Source organism: Triturus cristatus, chromosome 3_2 (genome assembly GCF_964204655.1).
Source record: "Triturus cristatus chromosome 3_2, aTriCri1.1, whole genome shotgun sequence".
NCBI lineage: Eukaryota > Metazoa > Chordata > Amphibia > Caudata > Salamandridae > Triturus > Triturus cristatus.
Genome location: NC_140584.1, coordinates 561,472,837 through 561,495,586, shown reverse-complemented (window position 1 = coordinate 561,495,586; position 22,750 = coordinate 561,472,837). Strand labels below are relative to the sequence as shown.

The 22,750-nt window shown below is 45.7% G+C and overlaps 1 protein-coding gene across 1 annotated transcript in view; it reads right to left on the bottom strand.

Moving 5' to 3' along the window:
- The window catches only part of VPS13C (vacuolar protein sorting 13 homolog C), a 2,873,871-nt gene that overhangs the window by 640,322 nt on the left and 2,210,799 nt on the right, over window positions 1-22,750 (bottom strand). Inside the window, exon 68 of the mRNA XM_085648297.1 lies at window positions 2,291-2,372. Coding sequence (XP_085504423.1) covers window positions 2,291-2,372 — 82 coding nt within the window. The remainder of the gene's footprint in view (window positions 1-2,290; window positions 2,373-22,750) is intronic.

Genomic DNA, 22,750 nt, shown 5'->3' with positions numbered 1-22,750 from the left:
TACCTGTTTGTTCACTTAGTTCGTAACATTCTTTTAAAAATATTTTGTACTTCGCAGCTACCTGCGCAGCTAGAAAAGAGTAAACGACCGATCGTTCAGCAGCCAAAATTTTTTGAGCTTCCTGTACCCCCAAGCCCGATCTAACACAAGAGGCTAGATTCAAATTCTGCTTGCCTTATTTGATCCAGACTCACCCTAAATGCAGCTTGTTTTTTTTTTTGGCGGTAAATCGAATAGCTCAGAGTCTCACCCCTTATCATTGATTTGAAAGTATCCCAGACAATTTGCACCGAGGCAGTATTATTATTATTCAAAAAAAATTCCTTAATTGTCGAAGCCATATGAACTAAATAATCGTGGTCTAACAATACATTTCTTTGAAATGACCTTGGTCTTTTTTGAATATGTGCCTGAGAAGAAAGTAATAACTCTACAACAATAGGGTTATGATCAGAGATAATTTGGGGTAAGACATCAATACTTATGTTACCAACAAGCTGAGAAGAGATGAAAAAGTAATCTAAGCGAGCAAATTTTTGATGTGGAGCCAAAAAATAAGTAAAGCCTGGTTCTGTAGGTCTAAGTTTGTTCCACATGTCTAACAATCCATTGCTTAATATTAATTCTCTAAGAGCTTTGAACGTTTGGGGTTTGCGATCTTTATAATTCCAAGTATTTCTGATATTGCAATCAGCATTAATATTAATATTGAGATCTCCACAAAGGATTATAGGATAATTCCAAGCTGCTAGCTCAGAATTGATTGTATTAAATACCTCCTTATCGTCTAAGTTGGGGTCATATAAAAAACAGATAGTCAGTTTATTTCCCTCAATAATAATTTCTACAATCCCCCATCTTCCCCATTTGTCGCCTAAAGATCTAATACATTTACCAATTCCACGTTTTATAAGAATAGCGACACCTCTGGTTACTCCCAATTGTTTAGAGCAGATTAACAGCTCTAAGCCAAGATTTTTCAGCAGACTCCTCTTAGACCAAGAAATATGAGTCTCCTGTAAGCATAAGATATCAAATTGCAAAAAATGAATCAGATGTCGCAACATCCCCATCTTTTTAAAGTCATTCAAACCATTAATGTTAAGTGAACAAATTTTAATTTTTCTCTCTATTTTAGAAATTGAAAAAACACAAAAAGCAATAATCTATACAATTGGATCAGAATGTTCTTTGGATACTTGAGACTCTTATAATACGTAGAAGTCCGCCTATTAAGACTTGCAGAGCCCAGATCAATCATTAATGCTGCTTTAAACCCCACCACCCACCACCACCACCACAACCTCAACCCCCAGGTTGAGAACCACCCACCCACCCCCCTCCCCCACATATGAGGCTCAGGAACTCGCAGTTCCTGTAAAGTATGGAGTGCCGTATCTCTCTGGCTCCGCCCTCATACAAAAATCAGAGAATATGAGCGAACACAGAAAAAAAAGTATACATGGTCCTAAACATGTGCAGTCAGTCACCACCTTATTAGTTCATAAGTTAGATTTGATACTATAATATTGAAAGCCAAGAAAATATCTAATACTAACAATAATCCATACTTTACAGTGTGTGTAAAAATTCCTTAGCCTTGATTTCTGAGAAGAAAAATTTAGTCTGGCCTTTCCACATAATTTTAAGTTGGGCGGGATTCTGGAGGTATACGGTGGCCCCCTTCTCCTGAAATTTAGGTATTAGCTGTCTGAGATGCCAGCGCTGGGTCACCGTTGCCTGGCAGAAATCCGGCCGCACAAAAAACATACACCCTTTAGCGGATGCTTTTTTCTCAGGTCTAGCTAGTGATGAGATTTCTTCTCTTGCGAGAAAATTGTTGAAACTAACAAGAATTGCTCGAGGATATGCTTGATCGGTCTGTCGAGGATTCTTCATGTCTTGTGTACTTTTTAAATGTGTACCCATGTTTTTTGTATGTTTTCGTATGTTTCAATGTGAGCACGCAGATATGTCATTTTATGCGTCTTCTTACAGCCATGAGGAGGTTCACGTGTGGTGAACGAAACTCGTTGGCTGTCTCATGTTATCACAAAAGAAAATAAAGACAATTTGGAATACATGCAATTTGAACTGGACTTGCGTTTGAATGGACTGTAAGTTATCGGTGCAAAACTATCTGTGAAATATGAATTCAAAAACATAATATTATGCAGTGCATTTCATGCTTCAGGAAAGAGATTTATAATGGGTAACAGAAAAAGGTTCAGAGCCTCATGTGTTAACTCTAAAACAAAGAAGAAAAAATTGCTATGTACATTCACCATACCTGAATCTAGAGCTATAGATTTGGGTGGTGCAACTGGGTGAAACACTGCTGAGAACATTGCACCAGGTAACTGGTTATCGACCTATGAGGAGAAATAACAAAATACAGGTAAATGAGCGAAATATGCTTGATCTAGAAGTCGGTACCTTATTTACGGCACTGGCAAAGGAAAGTCCTGAAGAAAACTCTGAAATTCAATAGAGCGACTAAATCATTTTCTTTCAAAAAGTATTAAATTTACTATTGTTGAAGACTTCCTGAACAAAAGAAATACATTCCTGACACATACCACAGGTCAGTGGACAGGACGCAAAGGCCAGCTTCTACCTTCAATCTATACAACACTCCAAATCTACCATTCACAGACAGGTATTTTGGTCCATTATAAAGCCTTACAATTGAGTATCAGAAATCACAAATTAACCGCATAAAAAAATCTGAGAAGGTACAGCAAACAATAAGAAACACGATGCAAAGAGTTGAGAGATAAAGGCAATATATATATATATATATATATATACATATATATATATATACATATATGATATCCCACCAAACAACATGTCCATTGTTAACATTACCAGCAACAATTTCTGCAATACTATAACCCTCTAGGAGTTTTTAATGAATAACTGACAAAACTATATTTTCTATTTTTTATTACTGCATATCATCTAGGCCAGGATCAATCTACCATAAGTATGCAAGGCACTCTTAGCAACCAATGGAAGAAGTGCAGTATTATATTCACACTATCCTGTAGTTTTCAAGAATGTTTCCAATGCTTAAGGAAAGGAAGCATTATAACAACCTAATTGCCCAACATTGTTCACCCTCTTGAAAATAACCTGAATATTGAAAATGACCCTCAAGCAATAATGTTTACACAAATAGTGTTCCAAAACAGAAAAAATATAGGGACTGATGCTCGCAAATTATATTTAAGGATAAGTCCTTAATGGTGACAAATACCGAATCACAATTTAGGAATCGCTAAATATGATTTACGCACCTTTCCTGTTGCCAAATAGTGAATTTGAAACAAACACTATTTTTAACCCCTTAACTGCTTAGGCTTTTCCACCCCAGTGCTGAGTCCTATTTTGGCTATTTGGGATACTTTGCACTTAAGCCTCCATACCTTTTTTTTCCACATAGGTAGCCACACCAAATTGTTATCCTTTTTTGCCCAACATCATAGGGATTTTAAGAGTACCCAAGGTTGGTGGATTCCACTTAAACCACACTGTAGAGTTCACATTACTCTGGTACAGAATCATAGATATGTCAATTCCACTGTGGTGTGAGGACCGCTATCCATCGCTGGGCAAGTCTTGAAATAAAAATAGCTAAAATAAACTTAAATTTGTGTGGAAAAATAGAAAAAAGTGTGGCATAAAAAAGCATACCAGGGCTGTACCAAAGAATATTTTTTTTAGCACAGTTTCAGCATTCATCTAAGAGGTAGCCGGTTTTTAAAAAAAAATTGTAGTTTCAACCTACTGCCAGTTGATGCTGAAAACAGGTGTGAAACTCAGGGGTGATGCCGGAAAGCTATACATTTCGGAAAAGTAGACAAAAGTCTAAATTCAGCAAGGGGTCATTTGTGTAGATCACTCAAGGTTTTCTCAAAGAAACTAACTGTTGAAACAAAAAAATATTGAAAATAAGTCGGAAAAATCAGCCATTTGTGATGACTTTTTCAGCTGTTTTAATACCCTGTGAGGACTCCCATTGACCCTGGGTTGATCTGTTCCTGTCACAGGCACCAGACCCAGTCACGCCACACAAGTGGTGGGAATTTTATGTAGTCCTACAGATTCCAGAAGTTTACATCACGAATGCAAGGAAAATGTTTTGAGGTTTGCAGGACATTGTAATACATCTTTATGGGATCCACATGGGGCACACCACCCTGGACTCCCTCAGTTGTCTGGGGTGGGAGGGGAGGCTGGAGATTTGGGTGAACACCCCCATCTAACCTCAGGGCGGCAGAAAAACGAATGAGGCCTGGCCGAGTTGGGGAGGTGGCACAGCCGCATGGCATTAGGGCTGCTTCCCCTTCCCAAAATATATAAATCTTCACTAATCCCTGGAGTCTAGTGGGTTTCTGCCCCTCTACCCCTCCGGGAGTCAGATTGAAGTGAACATCTCCCTCTGGGGGATGGGGGGCAGGGGGCAGAAAGACTAATGAGGCCAGGTACAGGGGGGAGCACAGGCCCATGGCCTTGGGGCCGCTCCTCCCCCCATAAAAAATATTGCTACTCACTTATCCCTAGTGTCTAGTGGGCTTTGTGTCACACTAAGGGTGGGGTGGGAAGATCTGGGGTGAACACACCCGGGGGGAGCACTACTGAGGCCCAGAGCGGGGGGAGCACGGGCTCTTGGCACTGGGGTCACTCTTCCCTAAAAACAATACTGATGGGGCAGGTTGGGGGTGAACGCCATCATCCACCACCATGTGTCAGAAAGACTAATAATGCCCGGGATTGGGGGGATGACAGGGCACAGGCCCATTGCTTTAGAGCCCTCCCCCACCCAAAAAATAATTAATCTTGCTAATCCCTGGTGTCTATTGGGCTTTTGGCCACCCCTCAGAGGGGGAATATTGGGGGTGAAGACCCACTATTTCCCGCCTAGGGGCAGAAATACTAATGTAGTCCAGGGCAGGGGAGGGATCAATCTATTTCCCTCTGCATGGAGAACTCACACCTTCTGTGATCCCCAAGCAGGGATATCGTCCCCTTTCCAATGATTTACCCCCCATGAAAATTTGTGTTGAGGGGGCTGAGTTATGTCCCGAGCACTGAATGCAGTGAAAGTGAAATTACAGAGTCAGCACATTTCACTATCACTTTAACTGATATCTCAGCACTGCTCGCTTATCATCATTTCGGAGGAAAAAAAGATATGTGAGCACAATAGATTAACTTACAGCTCGCCCCATTGTTGGCCAATGGATGACGGACACACTGAAAAGGTTAAATAATGAATCAGAAATTGCAAATCTTAGGATAAGTATGAATAGCGACTGTCGCACTAGAAGTGAGTGATGAACTCACCAATTTAAGGAACTACATTTACATTCAGATGCATAGAAGAAATTGAACGTCTCTCCCATCACAGAAAGATATCTAAACACTATGTCCAACCAGGAGCCAAAGGAGGAGGTTGGCAGGAAGAGGAAGTGCAAATTTCACACCCAAGAGCTGGAAATACTTTTGAAAGAGTGTGCCTCTGAACAAGAGAAGATCTTTGGAATATCTTCCAGGTCTGTGCCTGAGGCAAAAAACAAAAACAAATTTGAACCAGAAAACAGTCCAGGAAAAATGCTGTGGGTTTCATCTAAAGGTTGGTGGAGATATCAGGAGGAGGTGGTACAAACTTTATTTTAGCAGCAACGAAAATGTAGCAACAAGACGGGAGACTGCAGCTACAGGGACCAAGTACAAAACCAAGTTCTACCCCTTTGGAAGAATCCGCTCTCCTTCCAGCCTGAATCCATCTCTGGAGTATCTCATATAGATGCATCAGGCGCTGTATCTTATGCCCCAGGTCTGTTCATTACAATGTACTTATATAAATATATGTACATTAAAAATAATTATAAAACCTTTTATACATATAATGGATGAAGGGATGTGAAAATATTATGGTCTTTATTTAGCAAGCAGTCAAAATAGTAGTGAAAGAAAATACTTAATTAAAAGGTATTCATTAATAGATTTCAGATTTCATAGTGCTCAAACATTGCGCTATGGGTAATGTAGTCCATGTGCATAACAGAACAAGTTACTTACCTTCGGTAACGATGTATCTGTAAGAAACATTAGTTAGTTAGTTTCCTCACCTTAGAATATCCCCAGGCGTCAGGCTTGATCCGGAAAGATTTTTGTAGCAATACCCATTGCGCGTCGCTAGGCGTCATCTGCGGCTCCGCGTCCGTCGTCGGCGTCGTGCGCCGGAATGACGTCGTCGGAGTACTTAGATGCCGTCCTCGCGCGCTGTCAGTTCTTATACATAGCTTTCCGCGCCAGGGACGCTGAGCCATGTAAGAGACCGACACTGGTGCCAAAAAATCTAGGGCCCTGAAAGGGAGAACCTTAACCCTAGATGTCGGTTCGCAGGACGGGGCGGCTGGGTGGGTCAGTGAGGAATCTAAGTAACTAATGTTTCTTACAGATACATCGTTACCGAAGAGAGGCGTGGCCGAGGCTCGAATGCAGGCGGACAGGTGAGCCTGCGGCTCCACCGAGGACCGGCCGAAACTCCTGATTTAAACGCCGAAAACGGCACCCCAGAGCGGCGTCCATCGGACCGCTGAACTGACACTACGGAGAGGAGTGTTGCGATGTAGGAAGCGAGAATACTGAAGGTGGCAGAGTGGGAATCAGCGAAGGACGAAGGAGCGCCGTAGCCGAGAAACAAGATGGCGGCTGCGGTGCCTCTCGGGGCCCACTCGAGCGATCGCTGATCTGGGTGTCTGCTGAGACGGAGGGCTGAGCACGACGGCGGGCGCGAGCTGGGCCGAGGCCGGGGGACGCTGTGGCGGCATAGCGAGGCGGCGCCTGGGCGGTGGCCAGTACTCGGAAGGAACTTGGGAGCGGAAGGAGACATGGCGGCGACGATCGAGAGGCAGGTGGGAGCAGCAGCACAGGCGCTGGAGGACGGAGGGGATCCAGGAGACCGGTGAGGAGTGCAGGGGGCTCGCCCAGAGAAGCATCGGAGCAGTATAGCCTGCGGGCCGGCCCCCGGTGCACGGCGGCAGCTGCGGGCCGCTTTCTACCCCCTCCTGGCCCCGGCACAGGCAGAAGGAGTAAGGGCGGACTGAGGGAGCTGGAGTAGAGACCACCAGGAGAGAAACAGCGGTGCAGTGGAGATGGGGGTACTTGAGAGCGGCAAAGGGATTCCTAACCCGGATCGTATTCACCCCCGAGCAGGAGCAGCCCTCTGTCACATCGAGGGCCCTGAACAGTGTCTGGCCCGGGACGCCCTAGCGCAGGAGGGTAGACGAGGCGCTGAGGGATTCAGTGGGGTTTGCAAGAGCGTGGCAACGAACCGCTATTTGACTCTGGACGGCTTGGCAGCCTGGAGTGGCAAACTTATTGCGAACAGCCGCAGCGAGAGAGGAGTTGGGGCCGGATCACCGAGTTCCATGCGGACCATGAGCCCGAGCGCGGATTCCCCCATGCGCTGAGCGGCGGAGAGTGGAGCAGGCCAGTGATAGGAAGCGAAGCGGGGGCCGCATGTGCAGGGAGTGTGTCGGGGGTGAGACAAGAACCGCGGGAAGGTAAGTCCTGGCAGAACGCGCTGCTTCGCTGAAGACCATACCAGGGGCCTGGAGTGGGAAGGATAGCCTGTCTCGATTGGATCTGCCATCGACAGGACTGTGACCGCTGTGGTAGCGGTGTAAGGAGCCGGGGGGGCCTGCGGGCATGATGGGGAAGACCCGACGCAGACAAGGCGGGGGACAGATAACCTGAGACAAAGAAGCGGGTCCTTCGGAGGAGCAGGTATTACAGCCGACGTCAAATGATGGCCTCCCGCAGCAGCAGGTTGACCAGATCTTGCAGGCCATAACCGCCACACGAGAAGCGCTGCAAGCAGATATAGCGCACGTCACACAGAGTTTGGGATTACTGAGAGCGGATCACGCCAAGTTGGCAGACAGAGTGAAATTGACTGAAGCAGCTCTGGAAAGTATGGAACCGACTACAAAGGCATTAACAGCACAAGTGAAAGATGTGCAGAGTCGGGTACATGCACTGGAACAAAGAGCGGAGGATGCAGAAGGGAGAAATCGGCGAAGTAATGTTCGCGTGGTGGGCTTGCCGGAAGGAACAGAGGGAAAGAACATGCTGGAATATTTGGAAACCTGGCTGAAAACGGTAGTAGCACCCGAAGGTTTGACCCCGTTCTACACGCCGGAAAGAGCGCATAGAGTGCCGGCGAGACCGCTGGCGCCGGGGCGCCCGCCCAGACCAGTGATTGCTAAGTTGCTGCACTATAAAGATAGAGACTGGCTACTGAATCAGGCACGCAGGAAAGGGCCGTTCAAAGTGGACAATGCCTCTGTGACACTATTCCCGGACTACACATGGGAGGTGCAGCGTAAACGGTCATCCTACCTGGCAGTCAAAAAGGCATTACGGGAAGAGGGACTGCAGTATGCCTTAAAGTATCCGGCGAACCTAAAAATCCTAGTTGACGGCAAGTCATCTTTCCACAGCAAACCGGAGGATGCCTGGGATTGGCTGGAGCGCTTCAAAACGGGAGCCACGCAACCTACTGGAGAAGGAAGGGGTGACCAGGCGCAGCCCAGACCCAGACGCACTCCAAAGGATTGGAAACGAAGACCAGGATCCCCGCGACCCACGTTGCAACAAGCAGAACAAGAGAGATCGGCAGCAGTGGAGGCGGTAGTGGCGCTCTCCAGGACGGGGTTGGACTCACAGAGCGACAGAGGGGACTCGGAGGGAGGCACAGATGGTTCGGATGCAGAAACCTCAGGAGCAGACAGCGTACGATTGCCGCATGTGACGGCAAGGACAACGGACGAGCTGATGGACTTATAATTCGCTACTCCCGAACATTCGAGGCAAACTCCTGCTGAGCTGGTCGATATATTGCTGGATGGGGAAGACATAGCTTACTAAAGGCTGGGACTCGGCGGGAGCGGGGTGAACTGGGCCTCTTTGGACCTTTGGGCCTACCCCCATTGATATAGGGTGTTTACGATTCCTTTGGGGTCCGAGCACTCTGGTTACTTTCTTAGTTTGGATGGGTGTTCTGTTTGGGGCATCTGTCTGGGGGTGGGGGAGTTGGGGGTGTTTGGTTTTGGTTGCGGGAATCAGGGGGGGACCAGTTTGCTCCAGACGACATGGCAGATAGATGGGGGTAGGAGATAGGACACAGGCCTCCAGCCCGGCTATTAAGTGCATAACCTGGAATGTCCGAGGACTCCACACTATGACCAGGCGCCACCAGGTACATGCTTACTTGGTGCGCAGGGGGGCACATATTGCTCTTTTACAAGAGACGCACCTCACAGTGACTGAGGGGAGGGCGCTTCAGTGCAGATGGCGTGGGCAGGTGTATTATACTACCTATTCAGTATACGCGAGAGGGACGTTGGTGTGGATTAGGGCGGGAGTTCCCTTCCAGCTGTTGCACAAGGAGATAGATCCTGAGGGGCGCTATGTTCTGCTGGCGGGGCGCTTAAACGGAATAGATGTCACAATCAGGAGCATATATGCCCCAAATGTTGATCAGGGTAGTTTCTTTGACCGCCTGTCCGGAATCATGGCCGCGCATTGTGGTAAATTTAAATTACCTAGACTTAATTTATGCGGTAAAATACAATACGAATAACTCAGTAAAAATAAGAGGCAGAATCCGTGGTATTCGAGGGTATAATAGGGTATTTATTCCTTACAAAGGAATGATGGTTCGAACCAGGCAATCGAGTTCCGTCACCACGAAGGTTCAGGAAGGGATCAGCAATACATTATTGACAGGTTATGGCATATATAGTAATGCTTTACAGTAAAGACAGATGCAGGAGGCGTAACAACTGATAAGAATACACATACGTAATAGAAAAGGCGTTACAATAGGCGTGCATAGAGGCGTATACTGAAAACGTCATTATGATGGTGACACAAATGGGTGGATCCATAAGAGAATCCTGCAAAGTCAGCAAAAATACATGGCAGAGATGCGCGCGCAGCCGCATGACGTGTGATTGACGTGTAACTAGAGGGTGAAGGGAACTTGACATTTAGCCCTACATGAGGAGACAGAAGTCTGGGGTGTCAGGACAACCTAGTCCTAAATCATATCTAATATCTTGTGTTTAAGGAACTATATTATCTAGAAGGAAAGGTCTTCTCGGACAGATCCTATTGTATACTGACTGTTAGTGCGTGTACAAGCGTCTAAGTGTCTACATGGGATGCGAGGGGGGCATGGGCCTACCATGGTAACGAGAGTCATGAATTACTTGCACGGAGACAGTAAGGCCGGGCCCTTTGCTCTGCAGCTGGAGGGATGTTTACCTAAGCTACTTAGACAGGAATGCATTTCTTGAGGAGCGGAACAGATAACTTGAAGGCTGAATACAGTTTTGGCAGGCAACAGGCCGGGCTTAGGCACCGTTAGCCGCGCAGGAAGTAAGACAAAGTTCATGGATACAGATGCAGGTCCAGGCTGGAGCATTCAGAGGCATTCAGAGGCAGAAGCAGAAAAAAGCTCGATGGCAGAATTCAGGGCCTACCTTGCCAGAGCTGGAAAACGTGAAAAGTACTTGTAGCATGTACATGGAGCCGTTGGGGTCTAGATAGGGGACACAATTGACCATAAAAATTCATATTTCCTCATTCCCTCCTTGTCCCCTACGGACCCTCATGAAATATCGATCTTCAGAAATCCATCAATCTGTTCATGTAACATCATTTGCTCTTCTTTCTTCTTCCGGGATCTTGAATGAAAACTTGAACGTGGAATACACGATGTGGCACACAGGCCAAAAATCGCTGGTCCACATTGTAGACATAGGCAGCAACTAAATACTATGAGAAGGCCAATACCTAGGAAGGATAGGACCTTCCATCCCCAGGCTGACAACACGCTTCAGAACCAACCGGACCATGTCCAAGTGCCTGCATTCTGATGTATCTGGTTTACAATCTTGTGAAGACGAGTTATGGCTTTATATACAGATGGCGCGTTTTCTGGGATGAAAACACAGCAACTTGATCCGATGACCCTACAAGCTCCGCCCCTATCTGCTAGGATGACGTCAAGGACAAGACGATTTTGAAGAACAACAATCCGCATCGCAGACTGCTCCTCTGTTAAGTTGCCTAGGGCAGAGGTAGTTTCATTCACTACTGCTTCAAGGGTTCTGGTTAATCTACGTATCAGTTTACTGTTTGAGACAACACCTATGTAAGGAAAGAGACCTTTATTGAAGTCTGTATATTGTTCCCATGCTGTTTCGGTGTAGTCAACAATCGGGGTATCTCTCTGGGGTCTATGGTGTACTAGATTGGTATTTCTATGATAATCAGGAGGGGCTAGGAAAACAGGTGGCAGAAGGAATGCAATGTAACAGGTACCATCCCAATCTAGGGGTAGGCGTATATATGCGGTATGGCCACAGATGAAGTAGGAGTGACGGGAAGCTCTAAATGTAGACTTGCCTTTATCACTGAATTCGATCACAGTAGTACATTTACTATGACCCAGGTGTACTGAACCATTCTTTCTTACACATAATTCACCTTTGACTGGTAATACGGACATAGCAGGCAAGACTAGTGTAGCTTCAGATTCAACATTTAGAATCATGAGGTAAAGTGTAAAATTACCTAATCCATATACTTCATTTTCTAGGTCAGTTCCTGTTCTTTTGGGAAGTCCCTCCATGTTAGGATAACAGGCTTTAAGCAAAACTAAGTTCAGGTTTCCCCATACCCAGTTGCTCTGGTAAACTACGGTGTTTGAATCTAAAGAGTTAATCAAACTAAACCATGCTCCACAGGAACCATTGTGTGTGAACGGATATGGAAAGAGAGGCAGAACTCCTTTGTATTTCTGATAGGGAGGGAGTCGGCCACATATCCAACAATTTGTAGCATTGCTGGTCTGGTGGGAATGATGTAACATACTAATGAATGTGTTGTTGCGCAGCGCAAATCTATAGGACAACTCATGTGGAGGTAGTTCACTAAAAGAATGTTCGGCTGTAACATTGTAAGCGCGCTTGAAAATAGGATAGTACATATGTAACAGTATACTTGCAGCAATAATAAAAAGACTTAGGAAAAACATAATCAACAATGTCACTATACAGTGACTATGAAGTGATTTACAGTATGCATGTTTCTTGAGCGGTTTCTGTCTATTTTTCTCTCTCATTCGGTCTAGAGGATACATGTCAAAGACTTAATTCAACCGATTCACCTTGGAGAGGACTTAAACAATCGAATTGTCTGACTTGCTAGACCTTAGTTTCAGTTTATAGTTTTGAGATTCGGTCGGTTCAACCAGGGGGAGTTTTGAATCAGTCTCTGGAAGGGGGCAGGGCTGAGAGTTCAGTTCGGATGGTAGTCCATGAAATTTCTTGATATGACTCGAGTGTAACCAACCCTTGCGACCTTCGACCTTCACTGCTGTCCTCGTCGTTAGGAGAACCAGCTTCGGTTGTAGCCAGCGAGGCTCCAACGGGCTCCTCCTGTCGAAATTTCTGACGAAAACGAGATTTCCCGGAACTACTTCATGGGGCTTTACCTCGGTGTTGTCGGGAAAGGCTGCAGCTACCTGTGAACGGCAAGATTGTAGTGCAGACATCAAGGAAGCAAGGTAATCTGTCAGCATATTACAATCAACATCAGTTATTTTACGAGGTATGGGCGTCCCCCACATATTTGGTGGCCTACCGAAGACCACCTCGTACGGGGATAGCCCTGTGCGAGAATGTGCTACCATTCTCATGTAAAATAGTGCAACCGGTAAGGCTACTATCCAGTCGACACCTTTCTCTCTACAGATTTTGGAAAGTCGTATTTTCAGGGTCTGATTATGACGTTCCACGAGACCTGCTGCCTCGGGATGTCGGACACAGTGGAATTTCCATTGATAGCCTAACAAGAGTGAAATGTGTTTCATTAGCTCGGATGAGAACGGCTGGCCATTATCTGAGTACACGATACGGGGCAAACCATACCGTGGGAAGAATTCACGAACTAATTGTTTGGCAGTAGTCGGGGCAGTGTAATCTGAGACGGGATACGCCTCTGTCCAACGGGAAAGAGCGCATACAACTACGAGGACATATTTGAATCCTCGACATCGTTCCATCTGGATATAATCCATCTGGAGGACTTCAAAAGGGTGATCGGGAGGTTGAAATCCACCCTGCTCTACAGGTACGCCTTTACCTGGGTTGAACTGACAACAAATCATACAAGTTCGGACTTTCTGTTTGGCTGCAGCTCGTAAGTGTTTGTTGAACCAGATGTGTTGAATACTGTCTAACATAGCTTTTTCTCCTAGATGTGCTGGACTATGTATTGTGTTAATGATAACTTGAACCATTGAGTCGGGGAGAAACCATATAGATTTTCCCTTCGTCATCCATCCCTGATCGGTTTGGATCCCTCCTAATTCAGTCCATTTCTTTATTTCCTCTGGTGTAGCATGTGTCTGTATGTCAATTACATCAAGAGCGGGATCCTTAACTGTCATGCAGTGTGTCGGCGTTGGAACTATTGTCTTTGTCAATTCAGTTGCATGAGTCTGATTCTGTGCTGTTTGCTTAGCTGTTCGGTCTGCTAGGTCGTTACCCTGGGAAATAATATCGGTGATTTTTGTATGGGCTTTGCACTTCATGATAGATATTGAAGTAGGTAGATGTATTGCATCTAATAGAGCTTGAATGAGGGGACCGTGTTGAATGTTGGCACCGTGAGAAGTCAAATAACCTCTCTCTCGCCAAAGGACTCCGAAGTCGTGTACGACTCCGAAAGCATAACGTGAATCTGTGTATATGTTAACTTTTCTATTCTTGGCTTGAATACAGGCTTGTGTCAGAGCAATAAGCTCTGCTGCTTGAGCTGATAATGTGTCGATACAATTTGTTTCAATGACTTCGGTGTCTGTCGTGACTGCATAGGCGGCCACTAACTTCCCTGTACTTGTTCTCATACATGAACCATCTACATAAAGTGTCAGGTCTGGATCTGGTAATGGGACGTCTGTCAAGTCTTGTCTGGGTTTTGTCGTAATAGTAATGACTTCAATACAATCATGTGCCAGTGGGTCTGTTCCACTTAATGGCAAAAGTGTGGCAGGATTTAATGTACTACAACGTCTGATTTCTATGTGTGGCTGAAACAATGTGAGTTCGTAACCTGTCAGTCGTGCTATAGTCAAGTGTTGTGTCTGTGTCCGGTTCAAGAGAACCTCTACTGCGTGTGGTACTTGTACTGTCAATTGATGTCCTAATACTATGGAATCGCTTTGTCTAATCGCTAAAGCTGTCGCTGCAACTGATTTCAGACACGCAGGAAGAGCCTGAGCTACGGGATCTAATGTGCTAGAAAAGTAAGCACATGGCTTGTGTGATCCTGCTTGTTCCTGCGTGAGTACTGACAAAGCAGTACCTTCACGTTCTGTAACAAAAAGTGTAAAAGGCTTACTGTAACATGGTGTCGCTAAAACAGGTGCTTGGCATAAAGCTTTCTTTAAGTCTTCAAAAGCTTGTGTATGTTCTGGAGTCCAAGGGAGGACAGTCGATGTCGCTGCCCCCTGGGTTGTCAACTGAATGAGTGGTTTAGCTAAAAATGCATATTGGGGAATCCACTGCCTGCAGTACGAAGTGAGGCCTATGAAGGCCCTTACCTCCTTTTGTGTCTTGGGTGGTGGCATGTTTATAATTAACTGGATACGATCAGGTGTGAGCTGTCTTCCCCATTTGGACAGCAAGTGCCCTAGGTACACAACTTGCTGGGCACAAAATTGCAGCTTTGAAGGGGACACCTTGTGCCCCTTGTCGGCTAAGAAATGTAAAACCGTCCGTGATGCTTTTTCACATTCGGGTTCGCTTCGGGCGGTGATCAGCAGATCATCGACATACTGAAGCAGTGCGGTGTTAACAGGCATGTGGATACTGTCAAGTTGTCTTTTCAGTGCTTGGCTGTAGATGCTAGGGCTTTCTGTAAATCCTTGAGGTGCGCGTGCGAACTTAAAACTTCGTCCATTTAAACTGAATCCGAACAAATATTGGCTTTCCGGATCGATTGGGACGCTGAAGAAGGCGTTCTTGAGGTCAATTACAGTAAAGAACGTTGCCTCTGAATCAATAGCTGTCAGTAATGAAGAGATATCTGGGACCACGGGATATTGTGGTACAATGCATTTATTCAATTCGCGCAGATCAATAACTAATCGATATACTGGGGGTGCTTTTGGATCAGTTCGTTTAAGAATCGGAATAATCGGAGAATTACATACATTGGAGTCGGTTTCTACAACCACTCCTTGTGCAATAAGCTCGTCAATGATTTGCAGTAAAGCCACTACAGCATCTGGCGGTAACTTGTATTGTCGCATTTGTGGTAGTACCACTCCTGTTTTGAGTGTAACTCGATATGGTGTGATGTGCATACAACCTACATCAGTGGGGCCTTGTGCCCATAAGTGTGCAGGTATATTCTGTAACCGGTGATCCATGTCTCTAGACACGTAGTGACCTTTAAAGTCACGCAAAAAGAGTTGTACTCCGTCCGGAGAACAGCATATTATAGCTCCTAGAGCTTTCAATGTTTTTATACCTAACAAGTTTTCTGGGCATGATTTCGTAAGCAATAGATCTGTAGTCCGTGTTAATGGACCGACTGTGAATGCAAGTGGTTGCGATACTTCGTTAATAGTGGGCCTTCCTGAAAAACCAAGGGAAATATTTTGTGAGCCTGAGAGGGGTGCCCCTGGAACTTCATCGTGACTTATAGTTGTTCTGCTTGCCCCTGTATCGAGTAGAAACTTTCTGTCTTTCCCTAATACTTGACTCTGCACATAGGGACCCTCTTGATCTACAGGAACCTCAATAAGGGGTAAGCCAACTTCCCTCTCTAGGCTATTTCATGTGTAGCGCTGATACTCTGGATAGTCATTTTGTGCATACTGGTACATCTGTTGTGTCGTGTTTTGTGTTGCGGCAATAGGCTGTGGCTGTTGTTGTGGTACGGTCTGTTGTGCAGTTTGCATAGGCTGTATATTCTGAGGTACTTGTTGTTGGATCTGATCCTGTCTAGGCGGACGTGGTCTCTCCTTTGTTTTACCTGTGGAGATATTATGTTTCAGAACTGCACAATCGTTTATATAATGACCTGGCTGTTTACAAAAGTTGCATGTCCCTTTAACGGGAACCGCTGAATTACTGGACTGTGTCGCACCCTTTTTATGACCGTCAGCTGGAACTGACTGAGCGACAAGCATTTTCATTTTCGTGTCTTTCATACGCCTTTGTTCGTGTTCTTGTTCTTCTCCAATTCTATTCTGGTGATACTGTAACATTTGTAACATTTGTGAAGGAGTGTTAGCTTGCCAAGTGCTCTCAACTTTCAATACTCTGTTTTTAACCTGCGGCAGTGAATTCTCGACTAATTTTGTTACAAAAAGGTGTGGATATGACTCACTATTTGCTTTCAGGCCGCTATTAATACCAAAACATTTTTCAAATCGGGAATAAAAGTCACTAGTGTCTTCATCGGGTTTCTGTTTACAAGCTGAAATTGCTCCCCAATCTTCCTTTTTCGTAGTTAATAGACGTGGCAATACTTGTACCAATAAACCTGGCAATGCTTTTGTTTTTCCCCCAAGCCCTACGCCTGCAGTTCTGCTATTTTCTTCAGTTTCTAATGCGGTCCAATCAATCTTTTGGTCTCCCACCTCCCATTCTTTTTCCTTGAGTTTCTCATAAATACCGGCAGGCAATAATACTTTCAATATTTTCATAATGTCAGGATAGGTATAATCACCCATGAGTAACATGTCCTTTAGTTCACGGTGAAAACCTGCTGGATCTTTGTCATGGCTGGGCACTAATTTTTTCATTTCCAATAGTTCTATTTTGGTTATGGGCGTGTACACAAACACGCGTCTAAACGTATTGTCATCATTCCTGACTGGGTGTACTTCGCGTAAGGGATTCTGTCTGTCTATGTAATACGGATTTCTCTCCATGGAAGGAGCTGGATCATGTTCTGGGCACAAAAAGGCACTATATCTGTGTCTGTATTCTAGAATTACTTTAATTAGATCGGTACCTAAACCTCTCCATTTATTCATGAGCAGTTCTATCAATATATCAGGTAGGGGACCAGGATCGGAGTGTTGGCCTTTATATAATATAAGGAGATGTTGTATCATGTATATACTAGCTAAACGCTGTTCATCTGGAGCGAGATTCAGAAACATGTGTGCTAGCGCATCATCACTATATTTTTCAGAGCTGTCAGCCCATTGTACTGCTGACCTGGCTAATTCTTGTTCATCCATAGAATCGAGCACATGGTACCCCCTTCGTTCTCGAAGTAATTTATCAGTAGCCTGGAATAAGTGTTCAGGGGTCCTTGAATTTGTAATAACTGTTTGAAAAATTCTGTTACATTCTGGATGTATCGGACGTATTGTTTTATTAAAAGATCTTCCTTTTCCTACATAAGCTATCATTTGTTTAGCTGGTAATTCAAATTGTCCTGTGTTTATTTCTGACTGTTCCTCCTCCTCTTCCTCTGATTCAGTTTTATCTGCTTCCACTCTGTTTTCATGTATTCGTTCTACTTCTTTTCTGATCCTTCGGCACATGGCTTCTATACACTTCTGTTTATCATGTCTCCCGTCTGTTATATTCTGACCCCATTTGGTAAGTGCTTGCATTTCCTCCGAATCTACCTCAGGCCTATCTCTATTTCTGATCAAACAGTTTATAAAAAAGCCTAACAGTAATTTTTGTATGTCTACTTTCTGGTATTCCATGGCTTCGGCAATACTTTCAGGACCTTGCCCTGATTGGATAAAGCGATATATTTTGTCTAGATGTTCAACCATTCCTGGTAACGTCATTAAATAGTTTGCAGCTCGTCGCAAACGTACTGAAGACAGCAACATTCTGTCGTGTTTTCCTGGCACTGGGTCATATCTACAATTGGAAAGAGGCTCGTTTAATATATTGTCTGATATTCTTTGGGGTGTGCGTCGGTATGCTAAATCTCTATAAGTCAATCTAGTGTTTGGCGGTGGCGTGGAAAAACCTCCTGTCGCACCCCCTGAGGTGCCAAGTCCAAAAGGATTTGTTGGGTGCAGGGTAGAGAGTGTCGGTGCAGGAAGGACTGTAGAAACAGATGGAATTGTTAGAACTTGAGTAGGAGTTTGTTGCTGCGGAGGTGAGTGCAGCTGATTTTGGGGTTGAGTGTAGTTAACGGGTGGTGTGCGTGGCTGCACACCATTTGCATATTCGGGGGCTGCATCGTCTAAATAGGAAGAAAGGAAAATGTCTTTTGCGGTCTTGGGATGTACTTTAATCGGGAGTAACGAAGGTGGCAGATCTTCTGGTACCTCAAAAGTGGCCTTAGGCAAACCCTCGGCCAGAAGAGGATACATACCATTCATAAGAGTGTTTCGTTGTCTGTCTACTTGTTCTGTTTTTATTCGGGTACCTTCGTCAATTAATATGTTTTCTCGGGCCCTTTCTGAATCTTCCCTACTTTTCTCTTCCTTTCTGAGCGCTTTCTCTGTGCGCCTATGCGATTCTTTACGCCATAGTTCAATGGCATCTTTCTGTGACTGTCTGGCTTTCTTTTTCCATAACGCTTCTTCTATTCTCATGATGCAATCTGCATCCCATGTTCCAGCAGCGGGCCATCTCTGACTCTCTGCCAAATCCTTGGTGTAGTCCACCCATAGATCAAGATATAATACGGCATCTAGGCCATGTTTATGGCACATAAAGTACCCTGGAGTGTCCCTAGGTGGGATAGGAACAGCTTCCTCGAGTATCCCTTTTCTAGTTTTTATCTGTCTTAATTTTGAAAATAACGGCATCTTGAACCTTGTTACTTAATTCTTACTCGGTTTTTGAACACAATAATTACAATAAACACAATAATGAAGATCGAACAATCACTCATACCACGACATTTAAAACATATCAAAACATTTTAGAACGAACAATAATAATTAGAATAAAACTAGTTAACTGCATAATACTAAATATACTGTATGTACTGCTAAACAGTACAGATACACTGCTAAAACAGTGCAGACCAGGTCTGTGTACCCAGACCCGTCTTGACCGGCACAAACTAATGTGCACGTCTAGATGCGTCCTCAGCAACGGTACTCACCGGGAAGCACGGAACGGAAAGCCTCGGAAGTCTGGACTGGACTAGACCAAACTGGACTGGACTCGACTCGTGACTTAGATACTTCGGAACTTCGGAATCTGGTGGGCCTCTGTATACCTCGGATCTTGCTCTCTCAGCTAGGCTCTGGTCGGGATTCTCCGCACTCCTCACCGCCTCGTCTGGGTGTTGATCGCAGCCTCAGTCGCCCCCGTTGGCCTGAGGGAGATACAGGAAATCCTGCGGGTACGCGTAATTGTCCGTCCGGCTGTGGCAGGAGACCGGGTCTGCAACGCACCTCCGGCGCGTGGGGTGTGAGAGGTGTCCCTGTTCGGGCGCCAATTATGTGGTAAATTTAAATTACCTAGACTTAATTTATGCGGTAAAATACAATACGAATAACTCAGTAAAAATAAGAGGCAGAATCCGTGGTATTCGAGGGTATAATAGGGTATTTATTCCTTACAAAGGAATGATGGTTCGAACCAGGCAATCGAGTTCCGTCACCACGAAGGTTCAGGAAGGGATCAGCAATACATTATTGACAGGTTATGGCATATATAGTAATGCTTTACAGTAAAGACAGATGCAGGAGGCGTAACAACTGATAAGAATACACATACGTAATAGAAAAGGCGTTACAATAGGCGTGCATAGAGGCGTATACTGAAAACGTCATTATGATGGTGACACAAATGGGTGGATCCATAAGAGAATCCTGCAAAGTCAGCAAAAATACATGGCAGAGATGCGCGCGCAGCCGCATGACGTGTGATTGACGTGTAACTAGAGGGTGAAGGGAACTTGACATTTAGCCCTACATGAGGAGACAGAAGTCTGGGGTGTCAGGACAACCTAGTCCTAAATCATATCTAATATCTTGTGTTTAAGGAACTATATTATCTAGAAGGAAAGGTCTTCTCGGACAGATCCTATTCTATACTGACTGTTAGTGCGTGTACAAGCGTCTAAGTGTCTACATGGGATGCGAGGGGGGCATGGGCCTACCATGGTAACGAGAGTCATGAATTACTTGCACGGAGACAGTAAGGCCGGGCCCTTTGCTCTGCAGCTAGAGGGATGTTTACCTAAGCTACTTAGACAGGAATGCATTTCTTGAGGAGCGGAACAGATAACTTGAAGGCTGAATACAGTTTTGGCAGGCAACAGGCCGGGCTTAGGCACCGTTAGCCGCGCAGGAAGTAAGACAAAGTTCATGGATACAGATGCAGGTCCAGGCTGGAGCATTCAGAGGCATTCAGAGGCAGAAGCAGAAAAAAGCTCGATGGCAGAATTCAGGGCCTACCTTGCCAGAGCTGGAAAACGTGAAAAGTACTTGTAGCATGTACATGGAGCCGTTGGGGTCTAGATAGGGGACACAATTGACCATAAAAATTCATATTTCCTCAGCATGCGCCGGGCTCGATGCTCCTGGGGGGTGATTTCAACTCAGTGTTGGATGTAACCATGGACAGATCTCACCCGCTGCTACCTGAGTCGGCGAGTGTGAAACTGGCAGACAGGAGGCGGAGATGGCAGTCAAATTGGAACTTGATGGATATATGGCGAGAACAGCACCAGCAGGAGCGCGATTACTCATACTACTCGGGCCTGCATGATCTGCATGTTAGGCTAGATGCGATGCTGGGAACGTCAGATGTATGTATTAACGTGCAACACAGTGAGTATCTGACCAAAACATTGTCAGATCACAACCCCCTGCTGGTCCATTTAGGATGGCGCAAAGACCGGGCGTTGGTCCCGACTTGGCGACTGAGCCCGGAACTCCTGGAGGATCCGGTATTCCGGGACGAACTCCAACAGGGGATCAGCCATTATTTTAATGAAAATGATAATACAGTGACAAATGTAGCGACAGAATGGGAGGCATTCAAGGTAGTAGTCTGAGGGATCTGTATTTCTAAGAAGGTGGGGGTGCGGAAAACATTGCTAGATGATGTTCAGAGAGCAGATGAGCGGTTGCGGGAAGCAGATAAGCAGAACCACACAGCGGAGAGGGCCCAGGATGCGGTGGCAGCAGCGAGGGAAGAGGTAGCGCGGCAAGTTGAAAGGCTCAGGGCGTTTGATTATAAAGCATACACAGCACGAATGCACGTTGAGGGGGACAAAACAGGTAGGCTTTTGGCGCGACTCATTGCTCCGGAAACCAGAGGAGCTCTGATATTGGGGCTCAGAACTACGGCCGCTACGATGGAGTACACCCAACAGGGTATAAATTAGATGTTTGTGAGCAATTATGCAGCGCTGTATCGTAGCCTGGGGGTGGCAGATGTAGCAGATATGGAGAATGATTTTGCCGGGTTGGATTGGCCCCAGTTAGAAGAGGAACAGTCAATAGTATTGGGACAAGAGATAACATTAGGGGAAATCCGGTCGGCGATCAAGCACATGGCGCGAAACAAGACCCCGGGAGTGGATGGACTACCAATCGAATTTTATGCCACGTTTGTGGACATACTAGCGCCCCGGCTACAGACGCTGTATAAAACAGGCCTGGAGGGCAGGAGCGCTGCCAACCACCGCTCGTGAGGCTATTTTAATTCCCCTTCTAAAGCCAGGCAAAGACTCTGCTGAACTAGCAGCATATAGGCCGCTATCGATGCCAACGGTGGATTATAAAATTCTGAGCAGGATACTGGCGACGCGACTGCTCCCTTACATGGCCTCCCTGGTCCACGGAGATCAGAGGGGGTTTATCCCCAAAAGGAACACGGCTGGTAATATTAGGCGTCTCCTGCGTATCCTAGAGGAACAGCGAGACACCACGCTGGGGGCAGCGGTGCTGGCCGTGGATATTGAAAAGGGCTTTGACAGCCTCGAATGGCCTTTCCTACATTATGTGATGGGGAAAATGGGATTAGGAGAGAACTACATAAGATGGACAAGGATTCTTTATAATGGGGCCACAGCAAGAGTAAGAACGGGTACGACAATTTCTAGAGCATATAAAGTAGAGCGAGGGACGAGACAGGGGTGCTCTCTCTCACCGCTGCTATTTGCAATAGCGATAGAGCCATTAGCTATGCTGGCAAGAACGGGGGAGCAGTACCGGGGCCTATCATTACAGGGAGATGCGCAATACATCTCGCTGTACGCCGATGACCTATTATTGTTTTTGGAAGATACCGGGGAGGCTCTGGCGGCGGCGAAACAATTGCTGACAGGGTATGGAAGTAGATCAGGGTTGCGGGTCAATTGGCTGAAAACTTGCCTATTTCTGGTGCAGCCGGACTTGCCGGCGCTACCCCGAGAGCACGGAATCCACTGGGAGGCACAGTGCCTGCCCTATTTGGGAGTTCACATCTATCACACGCAAGATGGGCTCCTGGAAGGCAACATTGGTAGGGCAATTCGAGGAGTCAAGGGGAGTATGGAGTTCTGGACAGCCTTAAGGATATCGGTGGCTGGGAAGGTGGCCTTGTTAAAAATGGTAGTGTTACTGAGACTGTTATATTATTTTAGGACCCTCCCGATATGGATACCTGGGGCGATATTTCGGCAGTTGAAAGCGATGGTAGGAGGCTTTATATGG